Below are 25,161 nucleotides of genomic sequence, written 5' to 3' on the forward strand. Positions count from 1 at the left end.
TAGTGCAACATATGTCAGTGTCTTGGGGAGCCTGAAGAGCCGGGTGACACAGAAGGGCTGCAGTAGCAGGTGGATCAACACCAACACAACATTTCAAAACCACACAGCTAGCAGGAGTGAGGAGTGACACCGGCTCCCAGGACTGGCTCCTGTTCCCCTTCTCTGCTACCTGCATCCTCTTCCCCTCAGAGAGAGACTGGACAGCACTGCTCTGCACAGCAGCCCAGCTGTGAGCTTTCTGCAAAGTGACACCAAAACAGGGCCTGAGGGGACCTCCAGGAAAATCTGCTGCCTAGGGAGGGGAGGAAAAGCAATGTTTACAATAGCAGCTGGCCCATGACTTGCCTTTGTCCTGATCATGGTCTGTGTTTATTTTTTGCATCAGCCAAGGCCTCTCAGTTGTTTGAAGGCAATGGAAAGGAAAGAGCTCATTTCACTCAATCACACAGGAATGGCAGCTATGGTTTGGCAGAGGATGGGTCCAGGATGCCTGTGCAGCAAAGCTGTGTTTGTGAGGCTGCTTGAGGTAATGGCCCTTAGCCCGGAGAGCAGGAAATATTAATGAGCTGTTAATTATTTCTGAGCTTCTCATGCATTCACACAGATCTGTGTGAAAGGGTGTTGGCAACTTCTCAGTCGTCCAAAAGAGTGCAGTTCTCTTTGCTGTTTTCTCTCTGCCATCTGAGCATCTTTACATCCTCATTCTTTGCAGAGAAGCTATGGACACTTCCCATTCCCTGTAGTTCAGGCAGAAACACAGTGTCCAGGCAGTAGGCATTTACAGTGTCCTTTGCTTTTGACACTTGTTCCAGAACGCCAGGAGGCTCCAGAGGGATCAGAGCAGTGCTGCCCAAGCCAGGCACTGCTCCACCCTGCTCTCAGCTGCTGGTACCCAGCCCTAAAACCTCGGAGCACCCTATAATCCTGGGAAAAGCCAGATACTGGCCACTTCAGACTGACAAATCTAGTAAACACAGGCCTGCGTGGAAGCACATGCTGCAGATATGGGGAATAGCAAACAGCACCTGCAGCTTCCTCAGTGCCTTTTCCTGGACCGAGTACTGAAGCTTGCCAAAGGTTTACAAGCAGTTACTCCATGGCTCATTAGGATGTTCAAGCAATAAAGGTAATATCTGGGACTGTAGCGACTGGCAGGGGCTAGTACTTCCAGACAGCACTGGAGGACCTGGAGCAGCAGGTGAGGAGAGAAACATGGGTTTGCGTCATGTGTTGGGCCAGCACAAGCTTGCTGTGGCAAGCAACAGGCACAGGCAGTGAGACTGTCTTAGCCTGGAACCCAGAGCCAAGCAAACAGCTTCTGCCTCTCAGCAGGGCTTGATGAGTGGGTCCAGAGTCACATGCACGAGTCTTCCTGAGAGCAGAGCTGGCTAACAGCATGGAGCACCCTCAGCTGTGCCATGCCAATTCCCTGTTTCTTTGGCTAAAGCACCAATGGGGGCACAGAGACAAGCTGGCTCCCACAGGCACAGGCAATCAGAGCCAAGAAATCCAGCAAGGCAAAGAGAAAACAAACAGCACCCAGAAGACAACCTATGCAGCAGCGCACCAGCTTCCAGCCTTTTGACACAAGAAGGGAAATGTTTAGGAATTGAGCATTTTTCAGACTACAATGAGGAGACAGCCAAACTGCAGCAAGGTTGGCTGAGAGAGGGTCATGAAGCCAGAGCAGCTGCAATATAGAGAGAAACAGGCAAAGGCTGCATGTACATGTAATGCAAGCAGCTCTGGAAAACCCCTGCAGCATCCCCCCTGCAGCATCCCCCCTGCAGCATCCCCCCTGCAGAAGTGACAGGTAGGCATGGGAAAGGCTTTGTGACTGCTAGGTATCAGCATTGGTGAGCAGCAAGTTATCAAAAGTTTGATCCACAAAACAACATCCAGTTGTGAGCCTGGAAAACAACTTATTTCTTTATGGCTGAAGTTCACAAAGCACAGGACCTATAAAATAATTAAGCCTTCAGAGCTGTGCTTGTTTACTACAAAAAGGCAAGAGGGAGCTTGTTGTAGAAAGGGCACCTAGGGGCAGGCTTGCTGGGCAGCTGAAACAGGCTCAGCAATATTCCAGAGCTCAGCAGAGGAAATGATCGGAGAAAAAAGCAAAACACAGCCAAGAGAATATGCAGAGATGAAAAAGCAGAAGAGAAAGATAACTGAAAAGGAAGGTCTGTGGGTGGTGCTGAGAAGAACATGACAATGGAAAATGATGTTCATGTGGTTCCTGTACTGTCACCATGGCAAAAGATATTGTTATTCTAAAGCTTGCAGAGCAGAAAAACAAGGGAAAGAGCCACCCTGTTGAAGCCATGGCTGAGGGTTTCAGATTGTGCCCATGGGTGACACTGCAGGTAGTGCAAACTTGCAGAGAAAGGAGCGCCCAGATTAAATCAGTCAAAGCAAGGTAGGTGGGTGCAGATCAGCCTCAAACTTGGTGCCAAAATGGCACCAGGACATCAGGGGTTTTGTAAGTGAACCACTCCAGCACTCTGCAAGTGGAGATGGCACAGCCCAAGCAGGCAAAGCCACACTGAAGTGTCTTATGCAAGCACAACCACAGCACAGGCTGCAGGGAGGGAATCCCCACAAAGCCATGGGAAACAATGCAGTCGGAGACTTTGGCAATACCACCAGCTCACAAACCCAGCGCCACCAAACCTCAGAGAAAGTCTTTGTGTATTACAGGCAGAAGAAAGCCACGAGGAAGTCCCAAATGCAAGTGATGTGCCATGCCATGATATGCCTTTACTAACACAGAATAAAGATGGATTTCCAGGAGGAGTCATTTCAGAAATGGTATCAATAAAAAGAAGGGGACAATTCATGCAGTACAGGATTTTCCCAGGGAAGATACACTGCACTGGTAGTAAAAATAAGGGAGGGAGTGAAGTAAACTGGAAGAGAAGACCCTCCATCAACAAGGCAGAGCCCATCAGCCATTCTCAGTTTGTCGTGTGAGATTTTCTTTCTCCATCAGCCAGATGCAAACAGTCACAAACCTGACTTAAAATGCAAGTGGAAGAACAGGACTGCCAGCAGCATGCGCGGCTGGCAGGACGGTGTCACAGCAGATGACATTCTGGAGTGAGGCTCTGAAGCACCAGCCATCACAGCTCTGGCTTAGGTCTCCAAAGAAAGGCAGGAGCAGGTTTCAGCTTGCACAAAAGCAAGATGAAATTTTCAGTGACTGTGGCACCACTGAAGGGACACCTGCTCTCTTCCAAAGTCAACAACCTTCCTGCCAAAAAGCAAATGCAAATCACCATCTGTCCTTTCAGAGACTATTAGGATTTGTAAAGTATCCAATGGACACTCTTGCCTAAATGCCTCTTTATCCATTGTATCCTTCCACATGAAAACACAACAGATAAGCAAGATCAAGACGTTTCCAGTCTGAGATGCATACTGAGAACAGAAAGAGACATGGAATCGAAAAAGTAGTAATGTGCCAGTCTTCAAGGCAAGTTTGGAAAGCATCTGAGAACAAATCGTACTGCTAGTGCTTATGTGTGTGAGTTTATCAAGACAGCATCAAGGAGATTTAAGAAGAAAAGATGTCCGTTCCCCACAAAGTTACTTTAAGGAGTTCAGTAAAACACAGAAGGAAAGGACCAATAGAAGCTAGAACAAACCCAACTCTGCAGAAGCCAGGTACAAAGCAGGTCATGTTACCTCAAAAAATTGAGTTTCTGGAGTATCAAGCAGCTTCCAAAATAGACATAAGATAATGCTGACAGAGAGGACAGAGATGACTCAGAAAGCAATGACCCTCCTACCAAGTCTGGCTGCCCAAGGATGCACAGCATCCCTGCAGCTGTCTTGTGGTGCACCAGCGTGGTCTGCCCCAAGTGTAGCCATCACCAGAGCATGCACTTTATTCTTCTATCAGACCATGAGACAAACAAGATGGGAAAGCCCAGCTGATGAGTTAGGGAAGTCTGGGAGAGGCTCCAGAAGAACACAAGCCTAGTGCACAGCAGTAGTATAGGAACTTCTGCGAATCCTTCTCAGAACACCAAAGCAGGAGGGATTTTTTTACCTGATTAATGTTGTACTAGTACTTTGGGATCAAGCATGGCTTAAATCTTGGAAAGCAGTAAGAAGTCACCCTGCAATCCAAAAACCAGCTGCAAGAAACTGAAGGTGTCATAGACAGAATTAATCCTTAGAGTCAGGACATAAATGCTGTAGCCACTGTTCCCTACACACCAATGGATGTTTATGTGTTCTTGTCTGGCCCCAAAGCTACTGTCAGAGAAAGAAAAAAACCCCAAACAAAATAGCAAAATAAACCCATCACCCCATAACCAGTGCCCAAATGGAATTCGATTATGTAAGAATTTATTCTTCTTTCTCAAAAACCGTCTGGTGCTCAGGGGCTTATTTCTTTGTATTCATCCCGATTCCTGGACTGTATCCCAACAGCCTTTATGGCAGCCAAATACAGAGTCATTTTTTAATCTCACATACACCCACCCCTCCTCTAATGTGACGGGAATTGTTGGCACTTGTGCTGCTTCCTACACTTGTCTCCAGCGTGGTTGTGAGGGAAGCCTCTTGCTGCCAGGTTTCCTGCCGGTGTTTCCCCCTCAGAGGAGCCGTAGCTGTGGGACAGCATGCAGGAGCTGGGACACTTAGTGCACTCTGACACCATCACATTTTTCTGCAGAGCTGGGACAAGACAGGAACATGGAGCTCTTCACCCATCAGCTGGTACCCAGAAGAGCCAGTTGCCCTTTCATGTGTCCCTGTCACTAGCATATGTGGTTTCTACCAGCTGTACATTTGGAAGGGATAATGTTTTCTGCACCAAGTTTATCAGTTCACTGTCTCTACTCTCTCCAGTCCCAGAGAGATGAAAGCCCAACACAGCATCCAGCCCTGTTCTCCCATCAGTCCTGCTGAATGCGAAGTACCTACAAGTGCAGAAAGTGACGTGGAGGTCAATGCTGGTAACTCCTGGCAATACCTCTGTGCCCTGTGGCTGGTGACAGCAGAGACGACAGTTCCAGTGCTGACCCATGCCTGATGCCATCTCAGCACAAGAACTATTTAATGTCAGCTGGGACTTTTTTTTATCTGGCCTCACTGTTCCCTGTCCACAGTCAATGGCCACTTCCCAGCTGCCCTGTCCTTCCTCTCTTTACAGTTTCGCTTCTCCCTTCCCCCAGGGATATGGCAAGCTCTCAGGGCAGGGACACATCTCAGCACACACTGGTGCATTCCCACCCTACCACAGTGCAGGGGAGGGAAGCTTTATTCAAGCACATGCAGTTACAGTTCGTGACTCTTGGCTGTGGCTCAGTCTCCTGGAATCAATCTCTAATGCACCTCCTGCCATACATATTTATGATCCCAATTATCGCTGAACAAACCCCCAGGTTGCTGTGAAAATAAAATATTTTTAATCTAAATTGCCCAGTTTACGTACCTCACCCACTTCTCCCTAGCAGAACAGCTGGTGTTTATCAACATTTCATTACTCTTCCAAGCAACATAGGAATATGCTGGTTGGAGAGGACCAGCCTCCTCTGAGGTAAGATGAGCTCTAGTTTACCTCTGCCTGTGACTCTCAGTGATGAGTCTTCAGCTGGAGGCCAGCCTTTGCCAAAGAGTTTGATGGAGGTGGATAAACGATGTGACACCTGTGGACACCATCTCCAGCTACAAAACTTAGGCACTGAGCTCCAGATCAGCTCTGTACAGCCGCAGTGTGTTTTTAGCAGGGTGCATCATCATTAGCTGTAGTTGATTGCCCCGGTTATGGGGAGGCCTAGGTTTGTATCCTTGGGATGGGAGAGGCAGCTCCCAGTCACACCTTAGATCCACACAGCACACCACACCACCAAAATTCAGACTTCTCTTCCAAGCGATATGTGCTTCCCTGCCCAACTGCCAGGCTTTGACAGTACTCAGGGAGGGTTTCTATCCCTTGTGTAACACTTGGGAGCTGAGGCATGGAGTGGAAAAATGCTGAGTTGGAGCTGTATGGTACATTTGGGAAAAGGAAGGTCTCTGCATCCAGCCCAGCCTCCATCAAGAATAGGCCCATGAGGATTTGCAGCTCTGTACAGTGAAGGAATGATGAAAGATGCCTGATGATAATTATTATTGTTGGGTGTTATAGCTCAGCAGGAAAGAGAAGTTTCCGTTTAAACCCAAATAAATATAGCTATCTTTACACTTCTGTCCATATCTATATTTACAGTTCTCAGCACTTCCTTTTTCCTAACACCTTGGGAGGCTCACACCGGAGCTAAGATGATCCAAGAATTATTCTTGTTGTGGTTATTTCCACTGTCCAAGAATGAGCATATGTTAAAGAAATCTAGTCCCTCTTTATTCCTGGTGGTAAATAGCCCACTGAGGTATTATACAAAAAACAGGGTCAGAGTGCCAGCATTGATTTTCAGGTGGGCTTAGATCAGGACTGGTAGCACTGGTGCCAGGAAGGCTGCACTGGTGAAAGGTCAGAATGACACAGGTTGGCATCAGCTCCAGACATCAGCGCACAGAAGCACTGAAGCCAAAGCAAGGAGGCTCCTACAGCATGCCTCGCCTTTTAGAAGTGCTGGAAAGAAGGTGCTGCTTTTAGCAGCCATGTGAAGGCACATGCTGCTGCACATGGTCTCTGTCGGTGCTATTTCCAGCTCGGCTGGCTGAGGACTGAAGGAAGGAGAACTCCTGGGACCAGTCACGGAGCAGACAGTCACGTGCTTCTCAGAAATAAGTCACAAGCCACAATAAGATAACAACACCTGGTGTGAGAGGAGACTTGATCCATCCTTTCTCCTAATTTTTCCTCCGTCTGTTAGGGCTGACGTTAGTGCTGTTGAAGGAGGGCTGGACACTGGTGGCCATTGTCTAATGTAGAATAAACACCTCCTGTGTGTTCCTACAGTTGTGCTTTTCCAAGCTCCTCTTGGAACATCACAGCTCTGGCCAGGCTCTACATGCTGCAGCCCAAGGGGTGCGTACCCCTTATGTGATCCCTGTGCTCCCTCCCGACATACACTCGTGGGTGCTCCTTGCCGTGTCATTTGACAGACAGCTCCCCGTCACTGGGCCCCAGAAATGATGGACAATATCCCCCACAGCCAGGAAAGGGTGCAGGACAATAACCCTCCATCTGGCTGCCACAGGACGTGAGCCATTGCCTGGCACAAAGCCCCCAAAGCACGTTTCTCAGCCTACGAAACTGCGCTTGGTGGCTGAAGGGATATGGTATCCTCACCATCCTTCAAGTGTGAGCCCAGGAGCTGGTACGCATGACTGACAACTCCATATTTCACTCTGTGAGAAGGCTTAGAGGAGATCTTATAGTGACCTTCCAGTACCAGAAAGGGCCTACAAGAAAGCTGGAGAGGGACTATTCATAAAGCCTTGTGGTGATAGGGTGAGGGGAATGGGTATAAGCTGGAGAGGGGCAGATTTAGACTAGACATTAGGAAGCATTTCTTCACCATGAGAGTGGTGAGACACTGGAACAGGTTGCCCAGAGAAGCTGTGGCTGCCCCATCCCTGGGGGTGTTCAAAGCCAGGGTGGATGGGGGCTTTGGGTAGCCTGATCTAGTGGGATGTCCCTGCCAATGGCGGGGGGGTGGAACTAGATGATCTTTAAGATCTCTTCCAACCGTCACTATTCTATGATTCTATTATTTTGGAGTTCAGTTAACCTTGGCCACCCGGATATCTCATCCCACTAGGAAAAGAACCCAGCTTTGTCACAGTGCATGGGAGCGGGCAGGTAGGCAAGGGAAAGGGGAAATGATATTTTATGGAACATTCCCAAGGAGCAAGTCTCTTTTTATTTCCCCTCAGGAATCAAAAATTTGTTTGCTTTGTCAAGAGGACACATATGGTTAAAAACCAAGGGCCAGATCCACACTCCATGCAAATCAGAACATTTCTGTTTGACTTCATGGAGCTTAGTTGATTTAGACCAGCTGAGGCACTGACCCTCTATATTTAAACAAAGCCCATTTTTGCTCATTGGTTCTAGGCAGAACAGCCTCAGGTTTTGCTCTGGAAGGGGTATTTTAGCGATATTTTAGCATGATCTCTGCACGATTCATCCTCCACTGGGCCTAACCTTGACAAGAACCACAACAGTCACTGGCCACTGGTGTGCGTCTAGGGACTCTGCCACAGATAGAGGCACAGCCCACCACATTCTGGCCCTCAAGTACAGAGCCTGGCCAGCAGCGCAGCACCAGCCGCTACAACCACTGGTAAGAAAAGCCCTGATGGGATGCCTAGGCAGCAGCCTTGTGGTGGCCTCAGACTCCACCTCAAGGACCCAAAGGGCACTACTGAGGACCAGACAGTCGTGTAGCAGCTACTGCAGGCAAGATGCTGTGGGGCCAGGCAGCATCCCTAAGCATGGTGCAAGCAGGAGAAATGGGAACGGCACCACACGGACCCTCAGGTCTTCCAGAACCACCAAGGCATCCCTCCCTTCCTGCCCCTCGAGAGCCTATTGTCCAATTGTCAACTTGCCTTCTGGTATGAAGATGTGAGGCTGTTATTTTCACTGCTTAAAAAAACCCCAACAAAACAAACCAAAAAAAAAAAAAAAGAAAAAGAAAAAAGAATTACCTGAAAACGGCTGTAAAGATCCTGCCCTAATACAGTGAGCATCAGCCACCTGAACTGAGCAGGGGGTGAGCAGCCCTGTGGAATGAGGCAGGAAGGTTTTGGAGACTGACTCTTCCCTGAGCTTGCTCTGTTTCAAATGGGACAAAGATTCACCTCCTCTAAGTGCAGGGCTGAGGCTCCCCTAATGGCATTGCAGAAATGCCTGGTAAACAAGCAGTGAACTATTCATTGTCTCTATGATGGATGCTTCACAGAGATTAGAAGGCGAAAATGAACTCAGAGTTTGCAAAGAGCAGTGAGGAAATAAATGTCCTGTGTTTAGCATTTCCAGCTAGTGGAGCACGTCAGGGAGGTGGGAGGACTTGGAGCAGGGTCTTGCTGTGAAGTCCCAGCTTGTTCTCTGGCCTCTGGTTGTCACAGCAAAGAGATAGGCTGGAAAAACTGATCATTCCTCACTGTACAGCAGTCCAAACTGGAAACTGAAGTTGGTATTGGCTGGGAAGCATCGCTCGCCTGTTTCAGTCTGCAAACATGGGCATTTATTGCTCTCTGGTGGTGAGATGGGCGGTGGAGGAGAGCTGTATGCCTGTTCCTGGTGCTGGGAGGCAGCTCTCGGAAGCCTCCCCATGCCTCCTTCTCCACCTGCTCATTCTGCAGAGGAGCTTTCATTTCCCCTTTAGTCGTACACCTCAGGGCATCTGGAGGCAGCTTGCCTGCATAGCCAACTTGCCCTGCTGCAAGTCCCCCTGTCCCCTGCCAGCACCCCTGACCCTGTCAGTGCCCCAGTACAGGGGGCTGGATGTGTGCCACACTCAGTGTGCACCCATCATCCCCATCCACTCTCCAACACTCCTGCATCCCGCAGGGATCTGCTACCTGGAGAAGAGAAGCTGGGGATTGGTGCCATACTGAAAAGCCTGAGCAAGGTTGAGAATAATGGATCTTTTCCTATACAGGACCCACTGCCTGTTCATGCTTTAGATGCTGAAAAGGCACAGGGGCTGTGTGGCAGAAGAGGCCACCCTGTCTGCTCTAGTGCCAAAGCTGGGGCTGATCAGCAGGGCTAGGGTGAGGTAGGGCTCTGCCTCCTCCCCAAGAAGCTGTCCACTTGCATACGGGGCTCATGCAGCCCCTTTAATTTCTCCTTTTTTCCCTAATTCTGCTTCTGGCTGCCAATAGCTTTAGTGGTGCTTTGTACCAATGAAGCCCTGGGCTCTGCAGAGTCGTGGGTCACAGACAGTACAGAAAACAGTCATCAATAAATAAAGAATTTACTATTCAAGTTAAAACACATTTGGGTTGAGCTGTGCTGTTCTATGGGACCTGAGGTGTAGCGAGCACCTCGCTGAGACAGGCAGGCACATAGCGCACAGCTTGACTCCCAGAAAATGAGGGTGGGGTCCTGTGTGCTTGGTCCTTTGTCTGCTGGAGAAAAAAGTGTAAATGCCATCAGCTCCTTAGGACACAGCAGAGGACCTCTTCTAGGCTGGTTGTTCTAAAGAGCAGATGCATCTGTGCCAGTGGCGATGCAAGGCACTGCTTGATGACTTGTACTTGAGTCCTCAGGGTGGTGGGTCAATCAGATGCTGTGGCTGCCTTTGCTCAGCCATCTGGGCTGGTACGTGGCACAGTCCGGAATCACACAGCTATGGGGATGTCCCACAGCTTGGCATGAACAAAGCGTTGCAGATTCTCATCTCCCAGCTCAATCGCTGTGGTGAGGGCCAGGAGGAAGAAGACTTCTCCATTCTCTCCATCCTAACCATAAAAGACAAGGCAGGCATTAGGAAGTGGTTTAAAGGAAGGTCACAGGGTATAGGGAAGCTGGAGCAGGGCCCAGTGGTTCCAGGCAGAACCCAATGACACCTGACTTTCTTGAAATGGACTCCATAGAGTCACAGCTAAATGCCAGCACTTCTTTCCAAATTGCCTTTCCCCCTTCAAAACCTGATTGTGTCAGCATTGTGCACATTTATTCTAAAGCTGGAGATAGGATGGACAATCACAAGATGCGGCCGCCTACATGTGTGGCTCTCTGGCAGCTTAGGTGATACTCAGCCTCCATGTCTCCATCAAAGACCAGATTGCTCAACACAGTATCATGGAAAGAGGTTCCTACCTTCAGTTTGTGCAGAGCCAGTTTGCCAAGGTGGCAATACACCTTGCAGTAGTACAAGGCCTCTCCAGAGCACTGCAGCAATGGGGGGGTGGAAGGCAAGTGTCTTCAGGTACCACTCTTCTGCGAGCTCATATATATGCAGCAAATAGTAGACTGTAGCCAGGCGGTGGAATGCAACCAGCTTTTGCAATTGATTTCCTGGAAAAGAGTTGCTGATACAATCAGCCTGCAGCACTGCTTGCAATACATCCCCAGCCTGGGGGCATGGATGTCTTCATAAGGAGGCACTGGGTTTGAAGACGATTTAGACAAAACAGCCATGAGCAGGGCTGCTGATATCAAGACTGGACAGATTGTGCAGGGAGTATGTAATTCAACCAGGGGATTTTGTGGGTGCTGGAAGAAGTTGTTACAAGACTGGTTCCATCTCAGGCATTTATGCTGGCATTTTGCCCATTCAAACTATTTCTGTAATGGGAAGGGATGAGCTTATCAGAAGAGCCAGAGCAGAGAAGAACTGTTCAGTCCTGTTCCTTCATCAGATTATCCATGTTCTGCTGTAGCAGCAACCCTCAGCTCAGCAAGTCCCCCCACTGCCACAGAAAAGCACTCCCGTAGGGCTGTCATGCAGCTTTAAAAGGGAAGTGGCCTTAAAAAGATGTTACCTCTTAGTCTTATGAAAGCAGGAGTTCCCCTTTTCAGTGCACACTGTTCTCATCCAGAAAGGCAACCCCATCTGCAGGAGCCAGTAGGTACTGTACCCTGCGGGTGTGCATCACTCACCGACCCTGATGCTCAGCCTGGCTGCCAGCGTGGCAAACTCCAATTCCTTCCCATAGTCCCGCAGCTCAATCTGCAGCTCCACCAGCTTATTGAACAGCCGTAGCTCTGTCTTAGTGGCCTTTAGTTTCCTGGCCAAGGGCACAGCACGTCCCTGAATAGAGAGAACAGTGAGTCCAGGCTGTTCCTGGAGGTATGGCTACAGCACTGGCCACAGAGAAGTGGCAGAGCAGCAGGAGATGGACCAAGTGCTTGGCATGACAGGCAGATGATGGAGTGGTTTGAGTGCTGCAGGTTCAGGTTCTAGTCCATTCTTTACTTTGAAAATGAGTTTCATATCCCGGAGCGTGGTTCTCAAAACCTGAGTCTCAAATCTCTACCCTTCCTTAGGTGTCAGAAATTCTGACCCTGAGCATGTCCCCAGGGGTGATCAGCTCACAACTAACACTGCTGGAATTTGTAATGTAAGGATCTTGTTCACACCTCCCAAATGATCTCTAGGGTGAGCTGCAGACATTGCAAAATATGTTTGTGCTCCGGGCTTCCCCCCCTGCAGCAATGTTTGCACTCTGGCATGCTCAGAACCACCTTGTTCCTCCCCAGTCTCTATCCCTCCAGCCTGGCCATGCAGTACTGCAGCCAGCCCTGGGGCAAAGGTCCCTACAACCATCACTTTGTGGAGACACAAGAACAGAAACACTTAAAGGGATCAATACCCTATGAAACGCCACTGCTCGATCTCTGTTTCGGCTGCCATTAAAAAAGGTATCACCTGCTTTTTCATAAACATCCATGGCCAAGTAGGAGTTCTTAGACTTCAGAGCAGTCTGAATGGCTCCCTAGAAGGAAGAGGAACTGAAGTGAGTCATGGAAAGAGGCATTTGCACATAGACATTGGTGTGATTAAATAAAACCAAGTCATCATAAATGTGAGCCCCAGTGCTCCAAAGAGAATGCAGACAGCTTGGCCAGCAGGTATACGGCACTGTTGCACTGCTTTTGCAAGTGATGTGTGTAAGGATGGAGCCAGGAGCCAGGTCAGCTGGGATATCCAGTGGCATCAGGATTTAGAGTTGGGACTGTGCAGCCAGCAGCTACCGTGACCCTGGTCTGTTGTTAGGATGTGATGGAGCCCATGTGAAGATTAAGAAGGTGAACTTAGAGAAAGTTCAGAGTCAGCAGGAGGGAGGGCAGGTATGCTAACTTATGGGAAGATCAGTTATTTGTGCCAGTTATGCACTTGGCCCTGATGCCACCTTCCAGCCAGAACATGTTGTTCCTTACACCATTATAGTTTATCATTGCCAGTGACCTTGCCTGGGAAGGAACCTCTCAGAGACTCAGACATGTCTTGCTGGGATCTGGTGCTGACTGGCCCTTCTTAGACTCTGCCTCCTTGGCCCTCCTTTAGACCCTGCTTTCCTGCCAAAACCATAATCCAGAGAGGCAATGATGGCTCTTTGTTATGGGTCTCAGATCACTCTTATGAACAGAAGGAAACAGGCTGATGCCAAAGCTATCTATTCATTTCACCCATGCCACTGAGCAGCCACCCTGTACCAGTATCTCCCTGCCTCCACCACCCTGATTTAGAGGCACGCTGGTGTGGCTGATGGGAAAAGCTCCTCTCCTTGTTCCCATCAAGGTGTACCTCAGTCACTCAGCCTCACCAGTTCAGAATTGTTTCTGGACAATAGTGAGGACCTAAACATCCTCTACATGTGCCCAAGCCAGTGCTTTGCTGGATACCCCATCTCAGTGCAACCCAGCAGATCTAACCAGCCTTCTGCTCTGCTCTGGAAGCATGAAAGGATTTCTCATCTTTTAATAGAAGCTGCTCCCTGAATGAAGAAGCTCTAAGATTTTATGAGCTGCTCTTCCTCCTCACAGCTCAGATGATAAAATAATGCTAGAGATGGAAAGAAGCCAGTGATCTACTCCACGAAGTCTCCAAGCACTTCCCTGGCACCTTACCCCTTACCTATATGTATTTCAATAGGAATCAGTAACCTAGCACCTCCAGCTTCTTTTGGCACTCCTACATCACTTTCTTACTCAAGAGATTCGCTTTGCCTGAAGAATCCTCTAAACCTAGTACATGGAAGGAAAGACAGGAAATTTCGTGCCAGATAGTGTATGACTGTAAGGCAACAGCTCCTCCTTCCAGCAGCATAAAGAACTTTCCCTTTCAAGTCTTCCAGCTCACAAAGGCTCCTACGATGCAAATGCAGCTAGCTGAGGTGAGAATGGGACTAAGCCAGCTCCCTCCTCCACACCTGAAAGTACAATTCCATCAGCTCATCTTCCTGCATAAGATAGCAGATCCTTCCTGCCTGCAGCCAGGCCTCTGCTGCTTTTACAGTCTCCTTACGGTCAATGAAGATCCTTACACTCTGTTTGGCGCAGTCCAGTGACTGTTTCAAAGACCTGTGATGGTAACAGACAAAAATCCATCACAGGGCCCCCACAGCAATCAGCACCTCCCCATTGGCAATCCTGTCTTCTCCTCCTACAGTTGTCAAAGGTTAAAGACTACTGGACAGCCACAGCTCTGGGCAATGTCCTGTTATAATTGTGGAAGTCTCTGTGCTTTACTGCACATGTGTATCATCTGGAAACCTTGTATCAGCCTGGGACCCCAGTGCTCAGCACAGCCCCAAGGCATCCAGCTCCCAGAGGGGCCGCTCCCTGACCCCTGCTGGTTTCAGCTGATAAAGAGGGGTTTGTCCAGATCACCTGCAAACCCTATTTTCTCCCCTACACTAAGCCAGAGAGACACTCCTAAAAATGTATGGGAGTACAGGCAGGGAGTGCTTGCACCATCCATTTTTCACACACCATCTGTCACCCAAACTCAAATCTCTGACTATTGTTTGTCCCTCAATGCAGCACACACTTTCCCCACCTCTCTCTTGGGACTCCCAGGAAAGCCACTGCTCTTGCTTTGGGCAAGCAGGGACCCCAATCTAACAGCATCTAACAGCCACAGGCAGGACTTACTCAGATGTACGCAAAGCCTGGTGGAGCTGGCTGAGTGTCTGCAATACTTTGCCTTCCATCTTTCTGTCCTGCAGCTGTTGTGCCAAAGATACCCAATGCTCATGGTCGGCAATACAGGCCTGGAGACTGGGGGACACTTTGTTGTAGAAATGGCAGAGAGATTCAGTGATAGGAAGCTGACCTGCATGGTACAGGGAAGGGAAAGGGACAGGTCATGAAGCTGCATTATGGACCTGACAGGGTGCTATGCAGAGGTGAACACTGCTTTGGTTTCCACCAACAAAGCTGTACTCATTTCAGGGCAAAAACCAACGCCAATTCATAACAGAGTTTGGCATCCTCCACCTTCTGCCTGTTCACCATGGCCTGCTCTAGCCACAGTACCACCCGCACCAACTCCATCTCCAGATCTTCACTGCCCTGGAGTTCAGCATACAGCTGAGTGGACTGCAGCAGATAGAGCTCAGACGGCTGTCTCGGCCCATGTGAGAGGCTCAGCTGACCTAGGTTAGCCGGAGCAATAGCTTGGTTCCTCTTGTTTCCATTCTCCCTGGCTTTGTGCAGAGCCTGGAGGTAGCTCTCTGCAGCCTTTTGCACCTGCCCTTCTTCTTTGAGGGCAATGGCCAGGAGATTGTGCACAGCTCCTTCCAGAGTCATGCTCTTCGTTCCATGCAAAGAGCGTAAGAGCTGCCACATGATGTGTGCAGCTGGGCCTGGCTGGCTATTCAGGAGATACATCCACCCCAAAGAGAGAGAAGACTCAAAAGCTTCCTCCTCGCCCATCAGTCTGCTGGGGGTTACGGCCATGGCTGCATAATGAACAGCCCTGTCAAACACACCATGCTAGAGGTACATCCTGGATAAGATGGTACACAGTGCCCTCTGGGCAGACGCAGCTCTGCTTTCACAGGAGAAGTGCAATGCCTCCTTGAGATAGTAACAAGCCAGTACTGGGATGCTACTCCTCTTCACCAAAACATCAGATAGCAGCAGGGGACCTGCTGTAGGCAGGGACCTACAGCTAGGATCAGTCAAAAGCAACATCTACCAGGGTGAACCACAGGTGAAGAGCTGCCCTGGAAGTAGAGAAAACCCCTACAAACCACAGTGTGGCAGGGCACAGCTCTTGAAGGTAGCTACAACCTCCACAACCAGACTGAGCAGGAAGCTTGGAGGCTGCCTCAACCATAGTAGTTGTCTACCCTGCAAAACCCCACGCAGGGAGCTCTCTTGAAACTGCCCAGCATTGCTCTCTGTGGGGAGCCACGGGCTGGGCATGTAAGGAGAGGGGAAACTCACCCAGCTGGTACACAGAAGTGATGTCAGTGCATGTCAGGTCACTGAGGAGGGTGGTGAAGTGCTGCTCATCATCATTGCAGAGGATACGCAGGAGAGGTGATTTTTCTTCTTCACTCAGAAACACCAAGTTCTTTCCCCTGGGTTGAGACAGATGTCGGGGAAAAACAGCCAATGTCGCCCCATCCCCTGACACTGCAGCTGTCCTGTGGGATGGGGATGGGCATTCCCATCCCTCCTCTTCCTCACACCATAAAAGGTCTGCTACAGATGAATATAAGAGTCTAGACACCTTCCCCACCAGGGCTCTCAGAGGCAGGTTCTCCATGGAGGAACTGGTGTGTACAAGAAGGAAGGATCTATTGGTCTTTTTTGTCTCCAGAAGGCTTTTCTGAGGCCAGGGCATAATCTGCTCTCCTCTCTGTTCTCTGTAGTGTCACAGAAAAGTCCTGCCACACACACTACTGGAGGAGAAGCCTTTTTTTGGATGAGTATTGAACCAGAGCTGTGTTTTTAAGCCTGACATCAGGCTCAGCTTTGCATCAGCCTCTCATCTGCTACCAGTTCATTTCCCTGATCATTCCAGTCCTCTGCAAAGTCCCTGTGTGCAGGAACACACCCTGCAGCATCCCTGGGGGAACTTCTTTTTCTCATCTGGGTTTGGTGTCCCATCATATATCCCATCATGCTGGGAGCCTTCCAGTACATGCTCTGCTCTGCTGGGCAGAAGCTCCTAACTTGAACAGGACACAGGCCCTTCTATCATCACTCTGCAGGGCACACAACTTCTTTCTGGCTGCTTTCTGGAGCTGGGAATTGAGGCACTGGGAAGAGCGGCTCTCAACACAGAAGAAGTGTGAAATCTCTTTAAAAGGAAATACACAGGGTTAAGGGGAAGAAGAAGACAAACAGAGCTGCCTCCACCAGAGGGGTTGCAGCCCTCCAGTTATTTTTATGGTCCTCCTCTAGATCCTCTCTAATAGACCCATCTCTTAGTTGCTCTGGGGGCTGCAGAGCTGGATGCAGCACTCCGAGGGGCTCTTGTTCTGACGGCCAGTGGTGCTGCCCTGTGCTGGTCTTGCTGTTGCCCTGTGCTCCACTCTCACCCTTGCCTTTGGGGGCACGTCCCCCAGCCCACATGGCACATTCACCTAATCCCTCCCACAGGCCTCGGCACCAGAAACCCCATGATCTGCCCAGCTCACCCCAGCTTCCACGTTGACCTCAGTGGAGCAGAGCTACACCCAAGCAAGCCACAGCTGATTTCTCTGTGGGGACCTTCAGGGCTGGCAGGGTTCATCTCACCTCTGAGGTCAGAACTGTCCAAACCCCAGATGTGAACACCAGGAGGGACTGATTTGGCTGCTGTGCAGGATCCCTTGGGCTGTCCAGGATGGAGACGCATTCCCTCTTCACTCACATGTTCTGACCTCCCCCAGCCTCCAGGACTCAGGACCGGCTGTGTGGTCTCACTGCACTAGAGGTGGCAGATGTCTGCAGAGCATCTTTGGGGAAGAGCCACACAGCCCCTGCAAAATAAAACCAAAAAGGTCTAGGAAGAGAAGGTAGAGAGGCCTTTTCTGGATGGACCTTACTTCAGTAGCCAGTCAATGCCAGTGCCACCACAGCAGTGACTTGTTTGCTGTGGTGTGCTCCAGAAACATTTGTGGCTCTCCCAGACACCCAAGCATCACAGTGCATGACAAAGCCTTGAGCTTTTCCAAAGTAGTAAGTAATTACTCCAGTAAGCAATTTCTCACCAGACAGACTCCCATGCCACGACACGGGCTGCCTGGCATGACTGCAATATCCCTAAAGCAAAGCATGAGGAGTTGTGGGACAGGCTGTGACAGGACAGACTTCATGTTCATGCAGCAGGCTGGGAAACTTCTAACTGAAGTGCAGTCAAACCAAAACGCTTTGCTGGATGAGTTGCACCAAGTGATGCTTCTGTGCAGTCCTGGCCGGGCACCAGACTGCCTGCACTAGAGAAGGCTGAAAATGTGGGGATTTCTAGTCCTTATCAGCAGAAACGCGGTATCAAAATGTTGGGGTTGCCAGGAGAAGGGACCATCCTCCTTGTCCTCCTTGCTGCAGCTCGCTCACCCTCCTGATCTCCAGACGTTAGGGTGCAAAGCACTGCAGCTCTCTCCTGGTGTGCTAAAGTCAAGCTGGTATTTCCCATGCAAAGCTGCATGGCCACAGGGACCTGCATGAAGGTGAGTGCTGGGACAGGCCAGTGCCGCTCTCCCTGTGGCAAGGACACTGTCTGTTCCTGTTGCACACTGTCACTGGAAAGCTCCACATTTAGAAAACTCCCCCCAGCTAACCTAGGGATGCTCTGAAGGTGTGGGAACTGGAGGGGGATTTCACATCAGGTGCAGGTTTTGGGCTGTCTGCCTGTGCTCAGAGCACACTTTCCGAGTCTCTGTGTTGAAGTCAGGCACACCTTTACACAAAAAATGTTGCTGGTTTGGGCCCATGTTGTCAAGGTGGTCAGTGCTTGGACAGGGCAGGTATTTTCAATCAAAACTTTTTGCTTCATTCAGAATGCTGTGAGTTTCAGCAATGCCTGCTCACTGATTAGTGTCAAATTATTTTACCCAGGGGAAAATAATATTTTTCTTTCCTAATTCAACATAACACAACATTGTTTCATTTTGATGAATTTTGATAGGAATGGTTGGACTCGATGATCCGGTGGGTCTCTTCCAACCTGGTTATTCTATGATTCTATGATTCTATGATTTTCTAAACAAAGATGTCTTCATTTGTGGTTTGGAAATTTCCTTTTGCTTTCAAGTTTACCAAGATAACTTAGTGACTAAACCCACCACTCTACAAGCAAAGGCATCAACCTCCTGCTTGACTTGAACTGTTGTTTGCCAGCAACCCCAAAAAAACTCCTTTTCTCCTCCTTATCCTGCTCTTCACCATCCCTGAATCTCCTCTGGAGAACCCCCTTGCTGCTGCTGAAGCCCTCAGCATGGCCTCCATGGGAAAGCCCAGTCCTGTAAGTACAGAACAATTTTGCAGGGGTCTTGGTCTGCACTGGCTGGGGATCAGCCTGTGCCAGCTCTCCAGGGTCTCTACTCCTTTTCCAAACACGGTGTAGCCTTGCCAGCTGAGCAGCCTCTCCAGCAGTGCCAGTCAGTCACAATTCCCTCTGCAGGGCATGAAATGGGAGGCACAAATCATCCAAGCACTCCTTCTCCAGGGGATGCAGCTGCTGCAGACACCACAGTGTCCAGGGCTTCACGCAGCAGCACCCTTCCCTGGAACCAAGTCCACTTTCTTCAACCAGCGTGTCTGCTGGGATTTCTCCTGTCACTCTCCTGTTAGATCCTGGGTATAAAGGAACCAAGCCAAACCTGTCCTTCCCCAGTGTGCTCACCACCACCGGATCTGAGCTTCAGATTTAGCCAGGACAAAAAAACCCCAACTCTCTGTCTCAATCTGGATTTACACAGCTGTGTCCCTGCACTGGACTGCTCCAAACACCTGCAACCACCATGTCCCGGCCATGTTTGCTCAGCTAGGGACAAAAGGCAAAGGCAGGCGACTGGCACCCAGCAAGAGACTCGCACAGCGGCCGCAAGGGCAGAGCAGTGCAAGCGGCTGTACTGACCTGCTCCTCTCCATGTGCCTGTGTGGGGCCCCTCACTCTGTTCCGCAGCAGTGCTTTCCTCCTGGAGAACTCTTGGCCTTGAAGCTCCAGCCTCTCCTAGCCAGGTCCCCCGAGGGAACGCCGCTGGCGCCGGGATGCGATGCGCACCGGTGAGTGTGTGCACTGGGCTGTGTACGTGTTTGGAAGGCGGGTGAGCTTGCCCAGCACCACCACTCCCTTGCACAAGGAAAGGAATTTCTTCCAAGAGCAACTTATCTTGGGAACCTCCGCTTCCCAGCAGAGCTGCCGGTGTGGAGGTCAATGAGTTACCCAGAGTTATGCTATAAACAGCCCAGTAAACAGCAGACTGCCGGCTCCCGAGGAAAAGCACAAACACCTAGGCACCACCTCTGCCCCGGCTCTGCAGTAAACACGATCCAGCGAGGCTGCCCATGGTGTCAGGGAGCAGCTCAGGGCTCACATGTCCACATCAGCCTCGGCTCTCTCCCAGCACTCACCTGTTCCTTGTTCCTGGACCCAGCGCTGCATCCTTGGGGCTTGGGACTTTCTGTCCTTGCTGTGCCCTGACTGCCTCTGCTACAGCAAAGGGAGAGGCTCTACCTCAGCCATAGTTTGAGCATCCCGGGGAGATGGCAGAGGCGCTCAGCTCTGAATCTCCCTTCTTCTCTGACAAACTGCAAATACAGACACACAGAACAAGAGATCTGTGGACCCAGCAGTATTTGTGCACCCTGGCTAAACTCTGCAAACACGGCTAGCAGAAAAAAAATACAGGGATTTTATTTTCCTTTGAAAACAATGGAAGAGCTAATATCAATTTTTTTTAATACTCCTTTTTCCTTCTGGGAGCACTCAGACATTTTCTATTCTGTGGCAGGTTCAAAATGACGACTCATTGCTTTTTGCTTTGTTTTTTAAAAATGAACCTGAAAGAAAAAGGAAGTTAGCCTCAACCTGACTTCAGTCCAGGGAAAAGGCAAACCAATAAGATGAAACATTTTGGTTTGGCCTAAACAAACTCCTAAACAAACTCCTTCCCTCCTCCTCTGAAAGCCCCCCCCAGCCACAGCACTGACCACATCCGAGGGAGCCGCAGGAGCAAGCAGGGCCAGCAGGGACATTTCCTCATTCTTGCATCCTCTGCTTTTGCTTTCACCCTCTGCAAATAAGCACAGAGTGGTGATAAGCACCTGCCCATGCCATGCCCCTTCACTGCAATCATGGGCCCTTCAGGCTGCGGTCAGTGCCTGCTGGCACAGGGGAACGTGAGCATGGGGAAGAGGGTTCTGCTCTCATTTACCTCCCTTCATACCTTTGCATGTCCAAGAATGATGGTGTTGGGACAGCATCTTCCTTGGTGTGCCAGCAGCTGGGGGCAGCTTGGGAATGAGTGCTCATGCACCGCTGCAGGACACAGGGGAGGTTCAATAGTAAAACCAGTGGGTTAAGTCACTGAAATGCAGTTGGACAGGTCTGCCTTTAAGGTATTTCTCTTTGCTGGTGGCTCTCACTCAATAGTCTTCTTCCACCTCCAAGGCCCTTCTTGTATTTCTCCTTCCTGTGCAGCACACGACAATCCAAATCTGCTGCCTGCTCTGGGAAATTTGCTTCAACCTGCAGCTAAAGGGTTAAGCGTGTTCCAGGGCTGAACTAAGCTGAACTCAGTGCTTAATTTTCAGAAATGCTGAGGCCTGCTCCTCTCACATTGTTTTCAGCCAGAGGCGGAGGAAGTAAGCGCTCTTGGAAAACAGACCATGTGTGGTGGTCATGCCTGGGTGGGTCAGGAGGCTGGGACCATCCTTCGGCACAAACAGCTGCCACCCCTGCACCAGGGAGCTGCGCAGGGAGCAGACCACGCTGCTGCTGTGAGATCCCCCCATTAGCGCTGGGGTGTGAACCCCAAGCATCCTCTCGGCTCCAGCATGTGGGTCTCCGAACGTGACCGCTGCTTCAGAGCCAGTGGGTCAGTGTCACTGCCCAGGAAGCCTCCAGACTGTGTTGAGACAGAGCCAGGGAAGTGGAAGCCACAGATAAGGCGTGGGAAGGAAGAAAGAAGGACCAGAGCCAGCGAGCTGAGCTCCAGTGTTTGACAATTGCTGCAGCTCCTGCCTGGGACTGTGTGGCTGGAAAGAGCCTTTCAGTTCACCCCTGTAGCTGGGGTTTTTCCAGCTCACTTGCAGGAAGGTTTGGATGCATCAGGGGAAGCCCCATGATGCTGCTCCATATGCAGGTGTCTTGCAGGTGCTGGTTTTGGTGTAGATAGCTTAGTGATAAGATACAGGAGAGCAGCAAGGAAAAGCAGTTACAAGCGTACAGCCGCATGGCACTGCCTCTCAGAGCCTCTTTGAACTCTTTTGTTCGTTGCATCCCTTCCTTGGCCACCCTGGACAGTGCTGGGCAGAGATACTTCCAGCCTGGGAAAAAAGCAGGGATGAGAGGCCAAGGAGAGAAGATGTGACTGGATGGGACAGTCTCTGTCCCAGTGCACTGCCTTGCTCAATCACCTTTGCCCAGGTGCAGGCAGACCTGCAGCACCTTCCAGTACCACCACTGCTTTGGAAATGGTTGCAGGGGAATAAGCCATAGGAGTTTCTAGGCACAGGACTGTCAGGGAAAACTTCTTTCTGCCTCTATAACACCTTATTCCAAGGTTGCAGAGGTAGCCTGGACCTCATGTCCTCTGCAAGATCTGAACTAACAGCTCGTGAAACCATTAGGCACCCTCAGGACACTCCTCCCAGCTCCCTCTGACTCCTGTCAGGTCTCTCCTGCCTGCACTACAAGTTTGCAGGGACAAGGGGTGGGGTGCCAGGCTCTCCGCCCCAGAGCAACTCCATCCTGCACAAGGACACCTGCACCCCGGCAGAGGGCATGGGAGAACATGAGATGTGTCATGAGCTTCTGACACTCCCAGCCTGTCCCACATCCCCAGGCTGCTCCGTCTCAAAATCCCACTGCTCTCCACATCACCTGCAGAAGAGGAGCCCTTCGCACTGCCTCACACTGCCTCTCAAACCGGTGATTTTCCTGGAGTCATCAGGCCCTCTCTCACCCCCAATATATTGTTTCCTCAGTATTTCCACCACCTCCAAGCCTGACTTTGCTGGGCACCCAGCCAAGGTGGCCACTCACCCCAAAAATCGGTCTTCAGCAGAAAAGGACCTCAGGTGATGAAGTCTCTCTTGGCTGATGGAAGAACTCCACCCTTCCTGCTGCCCCATCCAGTCACATCTTCTCTCCTTGGCCTCTCATCCTTGCTTTTCTCCCAGGCTGGAAGTATCTCTGCCCAGCACTGGCCAGATCGTTAAATGGCCTTAACTGTATAAATCATGTAGGAGATTTGGTAGTTTGTTGCCAGCCTCTGAGAGACACAGAGACCTCCCTAAACGTCCCCAGACATGGTCTGGGTGCAGATGAGCACCTGCAGCCCTCGTTGGGGTGGTGAGCTGAAGAAGGAGCTATCTGGGAGCCCTCCTGCCTTGCCCACCTCTCCAGACCAGAAGCCATATGAAGAGGATCCTCTCTGCTGGCCCACAAGGTGGCTTCTCACCAGCCAGAAACAGGGAAAGCACTGACTGGACACGGCTATATGCAAGTGGCTGTCTCAGCCTTTGCACCATGACCTTGTATGTGCTCTGGAGAGGTTTTCCTGTGGCCCCAGGGAGTCCCTGGCTGTCAGACTGTGCTGGGACAGCAGAGAAAGTTCTCTCTGATATGTCCCCTGGCAGGGGGGCTGATGCCAAGCCCAGAGGCTGTGCTATTCCCATCCAATAAACTGGAAAAAAAGATGGCACGATGCCTTTCTTTGTGAAGGTGCTCGGAAAATCATTACATCAGGGCTATGTGACCAAGAGAGGCAAACCTGAGCTGGTTTCCTGCAAGTTGCAGTCTGGTCGAGGAGTCACTGGTGTGCAGCTCCTGGCTGCAAGATACAAGCCAAGTGGCTGCTTTTCAACCCCGGGAGGGTGCAGGGCCACTCTTGTGGAAATGCATGGGCGCGTTGGGGTTCTGCCATATGGGGACTAGTGGTCCCCATCTGGGAGGCTGAGATCTGCCATCCAGGGACATGCAGCACTGGGCACAGCCCGTGTTGTGAGCACAGCCCCACACAGGACTCACTGCACTGCCCAGCTCCCCACTGCAAAAGGGGCAATTGGCTGATAGGCATTCTTGGCTGCTGGGAGACTCCCATCGCAGCTCTGAAGATGAGTTTGGGGTGCAAACCTTCAGCATGCAAATCTTGCTGCTTCCACGAGCTTGCAGATCATAGAATCATAGAATAACCAGATTGGAAGAGACCCACCGGATCATCGAGTCCAACCATCCCTATCAAACACTAAACCATGCCCCTTAGCACCTCGCCCACCCGTGCCTTAAACACCTCCAGAGAAGGTGACTGAACCACCTCCCTGGGCAGCCTGTTCCAGTGCCCAATGACTCTTTCTGTGAAAAATTTTTTCCTGATGTCCAGCCTAAATCTCCCCTGGTGGAGCTTGAGGCCATTCCCCCTTGTCCTGTCCCCTGTCACTTGGGAGAAGAGGCCAGCTCCCTCCTCTCCACAACCTCCTTTCAGGTGGGGTGTGATGGTGCATTTGACCTACCCAAGGAAGGGCAGAGCTGCTGGACCAGCAGGCATCACCTCTAAGGATCTTGCTCTAGAAGACAGTAGAGGTGCACAGTGCCGCTGCACTCTCGCCCTCCTGCATATTAATTGTCAGAACCATTAGATGGCAGCAACTACCGTGCCACCAGCCTCCTGCTCCCTCACTTGCTCCCAGCCTTGCAAAAACGGGTTTGGAGCAAGGAGCCAGCCCTGCTGCCCACAGCCCCGATGCAGCAGCAGCCTGTGCTTGCTGCACAGTGGGGAAATAACACTGAGATGCAGCAAGCATTGTGGGACTGCAGAATTGGGCTTGCAAGGAACAACAAGGGAAGGCTCTGAAATCAGATACTGGTATCCCAACATTGGGCTCAACAGTCCATGAGTTTGGCCACCTGGGTCTAGAGGACAACTCCGGGGAGGATGGCTCTCTGGAGCCCACCTGCAAGGGTCTGCTGTGAGCACCCAGCTGGGAATCGCCAGTTGCTGGCTTACAAAAACCAGTCTCCATGCACCAAGCTAACAAGCCGTCAGCAAAGACACGCTCAGTTCCAGCAGAGATTTTATTGTCTCTGTGCTAAAAACATCATAGGTCAAGTAACACATCGGGCAAATGTAACCTGGCATGTGCAGCCGAGGTTCGTCCTGGTGCTGTGCTGGATGGAGCTGACTGAAAGTTAGATGGAAAACTGCCCAAAACATCACAGTTGTTCTCTTTGGAGGGGTTTCCAAAGAAAACGTGTTTCATTTGGAAATATTTCTAGAAAATCAAGCTTTACAAAATATTTCATTTTAACTTCTCAGTTTCCTTGTATTTCTCCCTCCTAGTCTCTATTTTCCTTTATTATTCTCTGCTGTCTCTGCTTTCACCCTGTCCCTATTTTACCACTGAAATAGAAATGAACAAGACAAGCAAGGAGAGTGAAAAATGACAAAGTTAGCACAACACCCCCTGATCTCCAATTTTTCATTTTTCAATTTCACCCACAGTAGGAATACAGTAATGAAAATGCATTTTGTTCATCTTTAGACTACAAGCGTGTATTAAAACCTAACCTCCTTTGTACTACTTTTCCTTCCAACATCCACAATATGAGTTGCAAGAGGCTGTTTCCTGCACATAGA

At 50.4% G+C, this 25,161-nt stretch overlaps 1 protein-coding gene and 1 pseudogene across 1 annotated transcript; both read right to left on the reverse strand.

The window, feature by feature from the left end:
• Positions 1-9,930: 9,930 nt before the first annotated feature.
• LOC138727246 (SH3 domain and tetratricopeptide repeat-containing protein 2-like) lies at positions 9,931-14,807 on the reverse strand. Its single transcript, XM_069869540.1, is given in 9 exon segments — positions 9,931-10,254; positions 10,257-10,371; positions 10,733-10,819; positions 10,821-10,930; positions 11,516-11,666; positions 12,229-12,351; positions 13,789-13,939; positions 14,513-14,693; positions 14,804-14,807. Coding segments are annotated over 9 exon segments (984 nt in total). The 3' UTR covers positions 9,931-10,192.
• On the reverse strand, positions 14,804-15,576 carry LOC138727247 (SH3 domain and tetratricopeptide repeat-containing protein 2-like; annotated as a pseudogene).
• Positions 15,577-25,161: the final 9,585 nt, after the last annotated feature.

The sequence above is a fragment of the Phaenicophaeus curvirostris genome, chromosome 15 (genome assembly GCF_032191515.1).
Source record: "Phaenicophaeus curvirostris isolate KB17595 chromosome 15, BPBGC_Pcur_1.0, whole genome shotgun sequence".
Lineage (NCBI taxonomy): Eukaryota > Metazoa > Chordata > Aves > Cuculiformes > Cuculidae > Phaenicophaeus > Phaenicophaeus curvirostris.